At 33.7% G+C, this 15,413-nt stretch overlaps 1 protein-coding gene across 2 annotated transcripts in view; it reads right to left on the bottom strand.

Annotated features, from left to right (window-relative positions):
- The window catches only part of LOC129810176 (acetylcholine receptor subunit alpha-like 1), a 58,678-nt gene that overhangs the window by 18,673 nt on the left and 24,592 nt on the right, over positions 1 to 15,413 (bottom strand). For both annotated transcript variants that reach the window (XM_055860493.1, XM_055860494.1), the window contains exons 8-9: positions 14,875 to 15,089; positions 10,969 to 11,228 (exon numbers count right to left, since the gene is read on the bottom strand). In XM_055860493.1, the coding sequence (XP_055716468.1) occupies positions 10,969 to 11,228; positions 14,875 to 15,089 (475 nt within the window). The remainder of the gene's footprint in view (positions 1 to 10,968; positions 11,229 to 14,874; positions 15,090 to 15,413) is intronic.

Genomic DNA, 15,413 nt, shown 5'->3' with positions numbered 1-15,413 from the left:
AATAACCCCAATTAAAATCCAATTTCAAAAGTTCCCCAATTTAAAAGTGCCCCACTTCCCTTTACTATAAAGGATATAAAGGATACGTTCAGTAATAACCTTTCGAAGATACAAAAATTTCGAAAATCTACCGGAAGCTTAAGTGCAAGTTCAGGTACTCGCTGCTTTAGCGCTGATTGTTCTGACAATTCGAATTTTGGAATTTTTGACATTTCAATCATCTAAAACGTCAACAACGGTGTTACAGTAGACTCTCACAAATTCGGGCATTTGGGACCGATATGTCACGCGAATTAGAGAGAAATTCGGGCGTCAAATTATTTGATATTGATTTTACATACTGTAAATTTCATGAAAACCCCTTAATGTCACATCAAAACTAAGACAAACCATGCCAAATTTGAGCATATTTGCTTCATTTGATAATCATAATCAAACTTGAAAAATGTCAACAAACTTTTTTCGAATTTAACAGCCGCCTAAATTAAAAAGTAGCCCGATCTTAAAAGAGCCGAATTAGCGAGAGTCTACTGTACTTAAAAATTCAAGTGAATATTGATAAAAAAAATCCTAAAAAATACGTTTAAGTGGAAAAATATAGTATAAGCTGACGAAAGACGGCTCTTCTAATTATAAAAACGGATGTAATTAACCCACTGATGAAGACCCACACCAAGAGTTGAAATCTTTGGCAAAAATTCGGAGTCTTTTGATTTGAAAAGAATGAATTCTCTGGCGAATACTGGAAGAGCTGCGACCGCATACAACTCCGCCAGATATATAATCAAAAATAAATAGATAACAATAAAAAAACTAAAATAAATATCCTATGTCCTTTTCATGCACTTATTCACTTTTGGTCAACTCGTCTGTTTAAACGTTCGAACTTCCAGCGGGTCTTTAGGTAAGTTCTCATCGATTTACCTTCGAATCAGTAAAGGAAAAACCTGAACCGGAGAGAGCTCTCAAATCGGGAAGGTCATTACTGAACGAGAGGATTAAGTTTACATACTCATGTTTATGGTAAATTTCATGAAAACCCCTTAATAATGCAAAATAACATCATAATTAATGCCGGCTTCAGACTGGAGGTTTTGCTCAGTTCCCGAAGGTCTCAAAAATCTAAATAACAAAAGCAATGTTATTGATTTTTTCAAAATTTAATGAATCATTTGCCCTTATAATCCAATCATAAACAACAATTTTCTAAAAAATCGTGCCTGATAAGGAATTAGAGAAGCTAAGCCAGATAACTAAGTCTTACGTCTGAAGCCCGTTAAAGACAAAACGTTTGAGCATAATTGCTTCATTCGAAAGCTTGAAAATGTCGATAAACTTTTTCAAATTTAACTACTGCCCGAATTAAAAAGTAGTCCGATCTTAAACGAGCAGAATTAACGAGAGTCTACTGTAAGTTCTCTCTGATATATCTTCGAAACGGTAGAGAAAACCTCAACCGGAGGGAGCTCTCAAATCAGGAAGGTTATTACTGAACAAGATGAATTACTTCATTCAAAGCTGGAGTTTAAAAGATTCGAAGATCGGTTTTATTTCTCGCAAAAGACATTTTCGTTTCACTTTTCGTCCGCATGGTGACCGAAGTACTTCCTGTTTGAATTACGAAGTGTCTCGAGTGTCAAAATGTATCTGGTTTTGCCGGTTTTGCTTTATTGTTAGGAGTAAGTTATACGTTTAACAACTTCTTTGTTCGAAACTGAGAGAATAGAGTTTCATTTAACTGATATCCAAGACCTTAGTAGAGAAATAAATTCCAGCTGTGAGTGGGAGGAATTTTTACGTTCACAGCCAGAGTTCGATTTCCCAAAAATGTCCCAGCTAAATCGTAAAACGAACTTTGTTTGGAAAAAGTTATCGTTTATGACCGAAAAATCAAACTGAATCTTGAATTTTTAAACTAACTTATCGCACGACGTTGTTAAAGTTTATGAATTATTACACTAAGAAATGCTTAATCAAGTTCTCAGTTATTATGAAAAAGATTATAAATTGGTTAGAAAACTCATGGAGTCTTGTTGCTTTCACTGTAATCACAACAAAATTAAGATTGACACTCATTGATATTTGAGACAATTCGAAATTCGAACAAGAAATTGCATTAGACACCTCGCGGATTTATCAAGAAATCAAACTACCTATTCATACCATTCACAAATAGAGTTTGAAAAATTCGAAGATCTTATTGAAAACTCCAAAAAGATATATTCATACTCCTAGGTTTTCGAAAACGAATCTTCGAAGTTTCCAAGTCCTTTCTCTGAATAATCCAAATCATGAAATTTATCGCTTTGTCATGGAAGTTGGAAGGAACGTTAAGATGGCAATGGGTTATGAGACGCATTAGGACGCATTGAGAGGAGCAAAATAGTAAAAACCGAAAGAAAAATTAATTGAATTAAGTCTTAATCTTCTAACTTTTCCGAAAAAAAAGAATTTCGTGTAATTTATAGTATTTCAAAATCATCTAAATTGATTGTGTAGCTATTTTTTTTTAAATCGAAAAATTACATCCTTAAACCGCTTAAACATATTATCATGTGACCGATTTTAAATAAATACAAAAGATTATTCTAAAACGGTTATTCTTCTAAGTTATTTGCAATTTTTCTTCTGCTGTTTTGAGGTTGCATTATAATCTTAGCATGTAACGTGAGTGCAGATATTGTGTTCTTAGAAAAATATTCTGTTAGAGAAGAGTATCCAAGAAAAATCCTTTGCAAAATATGATGGTGACGTTTAGATTCTTTTGACCATCTTATGGGGGATACTCAGAAAACCCAAAGTCGCTATCTTCATCGATTTGACCAAAAATGGGTTAGAAGGACTTTTGTATAATTTATTCTCACGAGTATAACGACAAAATTATTCAATAAATGTCGGATCAAGTTCCTTAAACATTTTATAACTCTGAAAAAATTACAACTGGCTGTCTTATTATCACCATAAAATAATTTCTAAGACGACATTAAATCTATCTCTAAGGGAAGAATACCAGCGTCTTGCATAAAGAAATTGTAAAAAAATGAAAAGAAAAATAGTACAAGAACCTTAGTAATTGTAGTTACCGAAATATAGGTCTATTTTGAGGTATATAAAAATTAAAATTGACCTGAAAATCCTGAATTTAACTGAGAGCAAATTTCTTTAAGAACCTACAAAAGTTTTGAGAATTATGTAGAAAATTAAAGTGAAATTTAGAAATATTCTAAAATGTAGCATAACATTGGCAAACTTCTGAATTTTCAATCCATATCTTTGAAAATTTAAATAAATAAATTTAAGGGGTTTGAGGGAACAGTTTCAATAACTTTTTAATATCGCAAATGTCACCAATATATCCAAATCTGATAAAAGTAGTTTAATGGCTAAACTTACGATGTAAATTTCACACGGACGAGTTTCAGAGCAGGATTTGTGAAAAATACGTAACTTCTTAAAATAACGAATATTTTGCAAAATAGGAACTTAAATTGCTGAATGAGGTTAACCCTTTGATGACGATTGGAACACCGGTGTTCCATAAAGAAAATAATTTTTCCTGACTACCTAAAGTTATTTTTTTCTTATGTCTGTACATAATTGTAAAGTAGAAGGTTGAAGGAATCTAGAATATTTTTTGCAAGTCATTAGCTATTTGCTATGTAGTAAATATTTAAGCTCAAAAATTGCGAATTTTTAAATTGTCAAATTCATAATGGATTTTATTTATTTTTTATACTTCCAATTTTTTTAAGCAAAACCCTTTTGGCAATATAAACTTCAATACTCATACGTAATATTTTTCATTAACCGTGTAAACAGACGGAATTCCCACGGGAATTCCCATGAGATTTTCCATTCCGGATGGGAATTCCGGATGGAAATTCCCATATTGAACTGTCAAATTTTTACCATCCGCTCTATGCGCCTCTGATGGACTTCAAGCGCAACACAAAAATGCTCCGAAGATTTGAATTTCAAATTTTGTTTTTCCGAATATAAATAACGGAATGTGTATTTAGAAGATATTTTACGTACTTTATTTTATTAAAGTGGCTTTATTATACCACAAGGATATTAGTAATATTATCTATTAATACATTTCATGGAAAATCTTTTAAAATTTCTCGAGAAATGATTAGAAACGTTGTTATAGCGTAAATATCTTGTCAAAAACCCCCAATTAAAGTGGATAAATCAACGACAGGCTTTGGATATCTTTGCTGATAGGACCTATTGATTAATTTTCGTTTAATTGTAGTGCTGATAATTTAAAATTTTATAAAGTGTTGGAAGAAAATGTATAAAATATCCCTGGGTGACCAAGCAGTCAATTCATTCGGAACAGAGATGTTTACAAAAATTAGTTAATTGTATAATAATTGAATACAAATTGTTTTAAAAAACAAGAAGACTGTAAAATATTTTAAAATTTTATTTCCAAAAAAAAGTAAACAATAAAAAATATTGAAGTAATATTTTATATCCGAAAAGGCAGTTTATATGGTTTCTGGCTATAATTTTCATCAGTGAACTTCGATAGTTCTTACTATTCTTTGTATTTCCTTATCTACATTATTATATTCTGTACATTTTTTAATAATGGGACTTATTGAAAAAGATAAATTTTGAATCTGCCTTTCCAATCATTTAAACCTCTTCTGAAATGTTATTGATGAATATTTAATTTAATCCAGAAACACTAATCCTTTCAAAATTATTATAGTATTATTATTCGATTTCAAATTTGCTTTTAAAATCAATGTTTTGATCACTACAGGAGATTTTACATGTTTTTTCATATATTATTTGCTTAAAAACACTCCAAATTAAATTTTCGGAATTCTCCGGAAGCAAAAAGCTATCTCGAGCGAGATAGCTTTTTTCCATTTTAGAAAATTGAATATTTCACCCTCCAACGGAAAATTTCCATTTGAAATTCAAAATATTTCAAGACATTCGGGCAGTTTCGTGCACTTTTGCAGAGGGCGCTTGTATAGCAAATTTACCATTTGCTCGTGGGAATTCCCGTGGAAATTCCGTCTGTTTACACGGTAAAGCGAAAAATATTATTCATTGGTATTGTCAGAAAAATTACTTAAATTTTTGGGCTATTTTTGTCCCTATCGTTCATAGAAGCACAAAATACACCGAATCAGACTCTGTTGGACTTTCCAAGGTTAGATGTAAGACTTATCATTGATTATGTTTCTCAATTTGATTTTTATTGTTAATTTTCAGTCCGTAAAAAGTGTTTCGTCGTTAAAGGGTTAATAGATTTTCTTTTGAGGTTATGTTCAACATAACCTCACAGTTCTATATAAAATCTTTCCTAATAGAAATAGTGGCTAAAATTACGATCGTAATCAGACAAAATTTTGATTGATTCCTATTTGTAGATTAGAAATGTAATTAAATTACGATGATAAAGGAATCTCACGGGATTTCAATTAAACGAAACTGTATTTCGAAAATATTGTTGATGAATAAATTTATCTTATCTATCTAAAAGGAGGTGGGCCTACCTAAGAACTGCCTATCCAGAACAGTTTAGTCTATCTAAATTCCACTAGGTTAAAGCCAAGTTTCTTTTAGAAGTTATACGAAAACATCGTATATCAATGTAACCCCACAGCACAAATCAGCCCCACCTCCCCCTATCTTAACAGCATTTTTTTCTCTTTTTTTAACATATTAAAATATTTATTTAATTCAAGTCCTTAAGCATATAAAAATCCAGCATTTCAAACGACTCAATTTTGATTGTTTTTAAATAAAATTTTGCAAAATACATTTGAAATGTAATATTTTAATATGCTCAAGAGCTTTAATTAAATATTTTTTTATTGTTGAAAAAGAAAGTGTACAGAAAATATGCAGTTTTTTTTAGTTTGCATGACCCACGTAACCTCTTAAGTCAAAATTTTACAAACATTGCTTGGTAGGGAGTTAGAGAAGTTATGCCCTAGCTACACTTATGACTTAAGCCGAGAGTTGGTTTAACGTAATTACAATCAAAACATTAGCCGTACTCACTATGGCGTTGTTATCTTGTAATCTGTAATCTGTAAAGGGCTGTTAAGGCCATCATCGTGAGTGGCAAAATAGTAGCCGTACTCACTATGGCGTTGTTATCTCGTAATCTCCGTAATCTGTTATCTTGTTATAATTTTTCATTTATAAAATAGCCGTACTCACTATGGCGTTGTTATCTCGTAATCTCCGTAATCTGTTATCAACATTACGAGAACATAACGAGATAACGATATTACAAGATAACAGCGCCATATTGAGTACGGCTAGTCACTTTGACGTTTCGTAATCTTGTTAAGTTTTTTTGTTTACATTTTGGTGTTTGTCGTCACAATGAGTCGCAAGTACAATAATAAACAGCGTTTTATTAATTTCTTGGAGCAGGAGGCAAACTGCGATCTTTTGGATGTGAATGTTTAAGAAGAAAGGCAGGTAAGAAATTGACTTCCTACGAAATTACAATTTTTACCCTATAATTTTTTTTTGATGACCGGCTCAAACCAAAACACTGCACAAATTCTGAGGTTATGCCATTTCTCATTCAATTTTAGCTTTTTCTGAAAGCTCCGAAAGCTTTCGGAAGGGCATGAAGTTAGCTGCTAGTACTTAACAAAATAAATTTTTTACGAGATTACAAGATTACGCACCCCAGAGTCCATTATCTCGTTATGTTCTCGTAATGTATTTTATGAATGGGAAATTGTAACAAGATTACAGATTACGGAGATTACGAGATAACAACGCCATAGTGAGTACGGCTATTGATTTCACTGAATTCCGTAAATTCCTATCAGTATCCTAGCAACGAAACTGTTTTTCGGCTAAAGACGATTGGGTCACCGGTGACCCATAAATGAAATTTTTCCAGCGGTCATCCAAAATCGAGTTTTGCCCTAAGAAGTCGGAAAAAGTGACTTTTCTGACCCTCAATTTTTGACCCTCTCGTCCTTAAAGGCTTAAGCCGAGAGACGGATTAATCAGAAACTGATGGAAACGTAATCTGATCACGATTTTGAGGATAATTACTTTATGTCGTTTCTTGGCTTAAGTTGTGTGTCTAGGCCAGGAAGCGGTCTTCAGACTAGATGTTTAGCCCAGTTCCCGAAGGTCTCAAAATGTTAAATAGCGAGCGGTTTTATTGGTTTTGAGAACCTAATAGGTAATTTATCTTTGATAACCCAATACTAAGTTTTTTGCCAAAATATCGTGATTGATAAGAAATGACAGTAGTAGGGCCACATGATTAATACGGGCTTTAGACCTAAGGCTTAGCCATATGGCTTAACTGCTCTAATTTCTTTTTAATCAAGTTTCTTGGCAGAAAATATCCTAGAATTGTATTATCAAAATAAATTATCAAATTCTTAAAAATACGTTAAAATTTTCTGGACACTTAGGGTTTAGAGAACTTCGGAAACTTAACTAAACTTCTAGTCTGAAGAGTGCACTGAGAAGAAAAAGGTGTGCGATTAACATTTTTTCCTCGTAACTTTAACACTTTTTAGGTGTAAAAATATATCAACATTTTTTAATATGTATTTTACACCTTTTTTAAGTGTAAAATTAACATGAAAAAGGGTAACTTCATCCCATAATACACATAAAAAGCATAATATTTACACCGATTTCGGATTAGAGATGGTAAAATTTCAGAAATTTCACAGCAGTCGCCACCTACTTTAGGCGGAAATTCATGAAATTTCTTGAAATTTACCAACTCTATTTCGGATCAATAATGCAGGGTAAAATTAACATTTCCGGAATGTTATTTTAACTTTTTCGGATTTCTCTCTCAGTGTGCTTAAGCCTTAGGTCTGAAGCCCGTATTAGACAATATGGCTAAACCTTAAAGGGCTATGACAGACTTACAACTTAAGCCGAAAGACGGCTTTCTAAGAAAAATGTACTTTAATCAATATTTAGATTATAATTACGCTATGCCGTCTTTTGGCTAATCGTCTGGACTATCCAGGCCTTTGGTCTGAGGCCAATTTTGCTAATTTATTAAAAAAAACAGTTGCAAAAAGGAGAATTAGTTTCAAGCAACAGATATCTGTTCACCAGACTGGATTGATCCCCTCTGATTTTATTAGGTGAGATTCTTAACAATCTCACCTACTATAATCCTAACAAAATTTCATGTCGTCCGATCGACCTCAAATTTGGCCAAAATGTGTTTCAGCACTTCCTGATCACGAATATATATGTGGCTAATTTACGTTCCCGGCCGGCCGCTCTTTGGAGCTTAATAGCTCCTAAACTAAAAAAGATATCGACTTGCGGTTTTCGGCAAAGGTTATATATCGGGTGAAAATTGCAACTTGGTGCATAGACCCCCCACCCCCCACCCCTCCTTCCGCCATTTTGAAGACCCCCCTTTTTTTGTTTTCTCAATAGCTCCGCCCCTATGGTATCGAGCGGGCTCAAATTTTAGTATGTTATAGCTGGGCCTTAGAGCTTTCCATCAATACCAAACTTAAGGTCCCCCGACCCCCCTGACCCGAGCTATAAGGGTCCAAAAAAAATTTCTTAAAATGGCCATAACTCCGGTTCTAATTGTCAGAATTTAAAAAATGAGGGCTTTTTGGAAAGCTCTCGTGAAATGCCACTTCCCCTTCTAACATCGCAAGTTCATAAAACCACCGCTAGGGGCGCTTTTTTTAAAAAGAAAATTTTTAAATCTTAAAAGTTAAATAACTCAAAAATTCCATTGTGCATCGGGCTGAAAATTTAGTATGTTGTAGCCGTTGATTATACCTATCAAACAAAAAAAACCTTAAGTCGATCCATAACCCCTGACCCGAGCTATAAGGGGGCAAAGTTCGAACATTGACCGGCCTCTATCTCCGGTTCTAATTAACATAGCGACCTAAATTTTACCTTTTTGGTTTCGTCTCGATGAGCACTTTCAGATGGAAGTTCAAAAAGTCACCACAGGTGGCGCTGTGATAGCGTCAAAATTCATCGAAATTCAAAGTCACTTTTCTCAAAAACGGCATTGTGCAAGTTAATGAAATTTTAGTATGTTGTAGTCCAGTCTAGGACGTTTCCAAAATGGTGCGTATGCGCGCTGTGGTTTCAATAGAACCGGAGATATGAGGGGTCAAACTTCACGAAATTCAAAAAATCATATCTCCGGTTCTATGTGACCGATTTTGATGAATGAGGGCTTAAACGAAAGATCTCACCAAATACTACAACTTTCTAGAATATTTGAACTTCGTGGGACCAACACCAGGGGCGCCACAGTCGAAAAACCAATTTCAATATCACATAACCTCAATTATCTCGACTGTCGCTGAACCGATTTTGATGATTACTTCGACATAATTGTAGAGCACATTTGTCTCTACATTTCGTCCATACATCATTTTCCGGTCAGACTACGCTATCACTCCGATTTTGCCGTTTAAGTGTGAAAAAAATGATTTTTCCCATAATAACGCTTTGAAATCCCTCAGATGCCAATTTGACTGCCTCTACTCCACCGAGACACTTAAAATAGGGGTTTAAATGGAAAGTCCCGCAAAATACAACAATTCTTTGATATAGTTGAAGTTCAACAAATAACTACTTGGGGCACTCTGGATGAAAAAACGAGTTAAGAAACAAAAAACCTCGCTTATCTTGGCTTCTGAGTAATCGATGAGTTCAAGTTCTACGGCAAAATTATAGAGAACATTCTGGTCTACATTTCACCCATATATCACTTTTCTGTCAGTTCATCCAAATCCTTGATATTTTGGTTTAAATACAAAACTTGTATAATTTCACGAATTTGGCTCAAGATAACTGAATGGCGTCTCCCTACTTCAGCATCAAATCGAATTTGCATGCACTCCGAGTTAGCTCACGTTAAGAATCTCACCTACATAAGCCGGTTAGGATTATCTGTCCTTTCATTTCAAAAGACTTTTAATATTAAATAGAAAATCCGGTTTAAATCCGATAATGTACAATATAACAATATAATAATATGTACATTATAATAAAATGTACAATATAACAATTTTGAAAATCAAGGAAAATATTTTGCAAGCACTTTAAAAATTTGATGAAGCAATTGAGATAAATAAACCGAATAATAATACAAGTTATTTAACTGTCTCGAACACTTCCTCAATCCCCTATTAAAGTTTCCCACGTGCATCTTAAACTTTCGAATTTTAAAGCTTCAGTGCAAGTGGAAGCATGTAAGTACATAGCAGGAGCTGCTGAAGCAGTTTCAATCAACATGATAATAAGTTTCCAAATTCTATCTCTAAATCGAATTTTGTCGAATTTCACATTGACTTACATTAAAATCCCATGCCCTGGAGGGCAAGAAAGCTTATCTTCTCCCCTTTCAAATAGCAAGGGAGCAACGTGATAAATGTGTCATGGAATTGAATAAAAAGAAGTATAGCTTCTTGAATAGAGAGCTGGAGGAGTTATACTGTTGTATTTAAAGAGGATGCAGGGAGCAATGGAAATCTCCTCAAGTAATCAAAATTGATGTCTGATAAGTACACAGAGAGTAAGAGAGAATGAGGGGAAAAAAAAGTGGAGAGAGATTTCCATCTTAATAATAATCATTTCAGCAGAAAACTTTACGGCCTCCCAATTTCTTCGTCTAACATGGGTGTGCTTCCGTAGACTATGTACATGCCTAGGATAGATAGTCCAAGTATATATATGACATGTCTAAAGAGTCTAGTTTATATATTATTTCAATGTATATATATATAAGTATGCTATATATGTGAGGATGGGGTAAGTGAGAGAAAAAGAGAGCGAGAGAAAGAAAGAGGAGAACGACGTGACCCGGTTACCGAAACATTGATGCCAAACGCATCAGCCACACCCAAAATTTTCCTCTCGCTCTCCAAAAAGATGTTTTTTGGTGGGAAATAGGGAGCTTTTCTAGTGAGAATGGGAAGGAACTTTCGGCATGCTTACACTTTCAAATTTGTCCTTATTCCGCACATGTTGGGCCACAAATCGTGATGCCTCCATGGCCTTTTCCATTTCTCGCATTATCGGCTTCTCAAATGTTGGACTGAGATCTGGGCAACACGTTGGACTTAGGTCATCATTGCTAGTTGGACTAAAGAGATCGTCATCTCCACCAGGCAATGGCAGTGCAGGCAGTGGTGGTTCACCAAAACACGGTCCCATACCACCAGAAGCGGCCACATCAAATCGCGATGGAGGCAGAACTTTAAAATATTTTACAGAGAGAAAGTTTAGACAAACCATCCAGATTGGAGTACCCTTCACTCTCGGTGCTATTCTGCACCAAAAGTATTACAGAGCTTAACTTTACTAGAACTTTTCTCTTTCACCTTTCTGTACTGAAATTGTATTTTACCTTCTGCAGTTTTTATCCATACATTACTTTAAGCCACGCCCCCTTAACCATTTTTTTTTAAATTTAAATATAAAAATAAAAAGAGGATACTGCAATTTAAACCATTCATGACTTTCGGAAATATACAATTTTGGGATAATATATAAACATAGAGGAAGGTTTCAGGCCTCGCACACACTTTACCTTCGAACAGTTGACTTAATTTTTTTCAGGAAATGTGTTACTTAAGGCTAGCTGCTAAAATATGCCATTTATAAATCAGATTAAAGAACTATGCGGAAAAATATGAAGTGTTCGAAGCGGTGTGCGAAGCCTGAAAACCTTCCTCAAATTGGTAATATACTGTGTTTGACTAGGTATCCAAAAGCAAAAAGCTCGACTTGGTCTGCTTAAATATAGAATTCAAAACCTTTGAAAAACGAGTCTTTAAAAAACAACTTAAGTTACCTAATACCCTAGACACACTTTCGACTTATGCTGAGAGATTACTTAACGTAATTTTAATCAAAATAATGATCAGATTACATTAAACTGAGAAACGAATTAGTCACAAACTGATGGAAATATAATATCATCTGATAGTTTTTTACTTATAATTACGTTAAGCCGTCTCTCGACTTAAGTCGTAAGTGTGTCTAACACACAAAACTTTACCAACATATCTTACCACAACTGTAACTTTATTATGATGTGCTTCCTTTTTTACATTTTTTTATTTAATCTTTTTTTCAATTTATTATTTCAACTAAGATTATATCAACTAATTTACGTATTTTAATTTAAAAAAATATGGACGTGTCTTATATAATATTTCAATGAACGAGAAATAAATCCCATGCAAAATAAGCCACGCCTCTCACAATTTCTTCATTATGATAATTTTGTAAATTTACGAAACATTTAACCGTCAAAAATTATAAAACGAAAATTTGGGTTTTGGCTTCTGAGGATATAAATAAATAGGCACAGTTTCTTTTTGTAGGGCGAAGCCTAAAATTCATCCCCCGCTTAGAACAACCAAGAACCTAATATTCCTTTCGCAGAGCATATATAACTGACGACGAAAACAATAGTTAATATTTTGGCAAAAATCGTTAGTAAAAAATTACATGATTAGTAAAATAAAACTCTTTAAGAACAAAATATTCAAATTTACCCAACTTTGGTTAGAAAAACCAATTTCGGTCAGTATTAATCAATTTGGGTCGGTAAAAATTTAAACGGTTTAGCTTTAAATTAGTAGAAATGTCCCCGGCACACCTTTTAGATCAGGAAAATTTCATTAAATCGCAATTCAGAACTCATTTTTTTTCTCTAACAATTTGCATATCTCTGTAACACTATTTCATACTCTTCTTCTTCTTTTAAACGTCATTACAATTTCAAATTAGTTCAATCAAATTTTAAGTGTGAAACACACGGATTAATATATTTAAAACGTTTGAGAAAGAAAGGGATGTTAATTTTGATTTCATGATATTTTCCTGACCTAAAAGCTCTACAAGAAGCATGAAAAAATCACTTTGCTAATTAAAAACGTAAAAAACCGAATTTTGATTAGTAAAATATATCCGTTCAATTAGTAAAAGAAAAAAGGCAATAAAAAAGTCTACGTGTAAACTGAATTGAATTTATTAAATTGAATCGACTTTTGGTCAGAAGGAAAGTCAATTTTAATCAGTAAAATTGTAGAAACTGCTCTCTTATAGAGTTCGAGCAGTGAAAAACAAAAATTTGTCTGTAAGCGTTAGGAAAGAGCTAAGAAAAAAATCACCCACAAAAGTCATAACTGTGTAATTTTCTTAAAAACCATCAAAAGGGAGTCACAGCAAGGTTGTATTGACACTGCACTGGTTAAGTACCTCTAATAGAAATTCATAAAATTCTCGTCGCCGCTTGAAACGCAATTTAGTATCCACCTGACACCCTGCCACTTCTTGAACGTTCTTAGTAACATTGACTTTAGAGGCACTGAGTCCATTCCCACTATCTCGATTCTCACTTAACCGATTTTAATGATTCCTTCTTGTTTGTATCTATATTTAAATTATTTATACATGTTACTATAGGATCAGTAATAGTCGTAACTTACTCGTAACGTGAGCAAGCAACTCATGTAAACTGTGTATTTCCTACTAAGTAATTAGAAATTATGATTTCCAGATTGAATAAGTTACGACAATTGCCGATCCAAGCGACGATACGTCATAGGTTGCTCTGTTTCATCTGAACGTCAGATTGTAGGATAAAATTTCCAGCATTTCAGGGTTACTTTCAATAAGAATCACATATCAAAATTCTCAAAAAAAAGCGTTTACTTTCTGAAACATAAAAAATTCAAAATGAAAACTTCATTTTCAAGCAGAACCTAACCTAACAAGAAACCAAAGGGAGAAAGAGATGAAGAAAGGGCTCAGGAAAGCCAAGAAATTTGAGCTGATAAATTGTTAGGGTTGTCACATTTGAAATCTTCACATTTCAGTTGATTTGCCGACATTTAATTGAAAAAAAAAACAGTGTTACAGATATAAAAAGTATTTTAGGGACATTCTTGTGAAATGATGGTTTTCGCGGATTCATGGATCTTTAATCTAACAATCGGTAAATAATTTTTAATTATGATAAAGAGTCATTCCAGGAAAAATGCAAATGATGTCAAGTGAATAAAACTGAAACGCAAAATTCCGGAACCCCCTGTATTGATTGAATCTAGTTTCTTTATTAGGAGGAAGTGGGGCACCTTTGAAAGTGGGGTACCTACAGTAGAATCTCGCTATAGTCCATATTTGGTTTCAATTTTGACACTTGGGTCGCACTATAGTCCATGTAATTTTTTAAAATTATCAACGATTTGTAGTATTGAAATTGCTCGACGGCTTCCACTTTCTTTGCGATTGTGGTACTTGTCCTTGCTCTCTTCATTGTGGATCACAATTATCACAACTACTTAATAAAGTTTGCCTAAAATATTAAAATAATTATGCATGTCGCATACTAAAAAACATAACCTAACTTAAAATCAGTGTTTTGAAATCAACGGTAGATAAATTGTGGACTATAGAGTGCTGGCCTATAGCGAGACTCTACTGTATGAAATTGGGATTTTTGAACAATTTTTTAAATAAAATCAAGCCTTATCGTGATATAATTTAGCTGCACAAACAGATTGAGAAGCTAAATTATATCTCGATAAGGCACAATTTTATTTAAAAATAGGTGACAAATCTCAATTTCAAAGGTGCCCCACTTTTAAAGGTACCTAACTTCACCCTAACGACTTTTTTCACTTTTCAAAGATAAGTTCTCAAATTAATTTTCCCATTTTTTTGGTTTTTTACGTGATTATTAGCTATGTGAAAGTATCTAGAAAAATCTAACAAAAAACATACCTAATATTTTTTTTTTAATTAAACATTTGTGAACTGTCCCACCTTCCCCTACTCTTGCCAAAAAAGTTCTAGTAAAAGTTAAGTAGTTTTCATAAGTGTGCTTACCAGGTATGCCATAATCGCCGCTAAAACGTTTACTTCCGTAATCAACGAATTTATCAATATCTGGTGGTACGTGAAAAACATCAGTTAGCACATCCTGTGGAACAGCTTCTTCAGGAGGAGCTTCCTTTGGTGGTCTCTCTATGCACAGAACTTTGGGCAAGAGTTGAATGAACAGTCGCTGCACCCATGGTGCCATTCTATGTGTCACCGGAGATCTAAATATAAGGATAAACTTTATTATATAAAAGGGCCTATCAATAAGCGGTGAAAAAGGCGGAAATAGCACCAAGTGAATATTTCCGTGTGAATTAGTGCAATGTTTTCCTGCTGGAGAATTTCTGCAGGAAGAAAAGCCAAATTAAATTTTCTACCACTTCATTCCTTTCAGTTACAATCTTCAACACCACAGTCACTCCCTCACTCCCCCCCCCCGGCCCCAACTCGGAAGTTAAAGCTATTTATCTTTGGGTATTCATTGAGAATGGTAATCCCTCAGCATAAATGCGAAGGATGATAATAATTTTTAGTTGACTACAAAA

The sequence above is a fragment of the Phlebotomus papatasi genome, chromosome 1 (genome assembly GCF_024763615.1).
Source record: "Phlebotomus papatasi isolate M1 chromosome 1, Ppap_2.1, whole genome shotgun sequence".
Taxonomy (NCBI): domain Eukaryota; kingdom Metazoa; phylum Arthropoda; class Insecta; order Diptera; family Psychodidae; genus Phlebotomus; species Phlebotomus papatasi.
The sequence above is the reverse complement of the archived record's forward strand: the minus strand, read 5'-3'. Positions and strand labels throughout refer to the sequence as shown.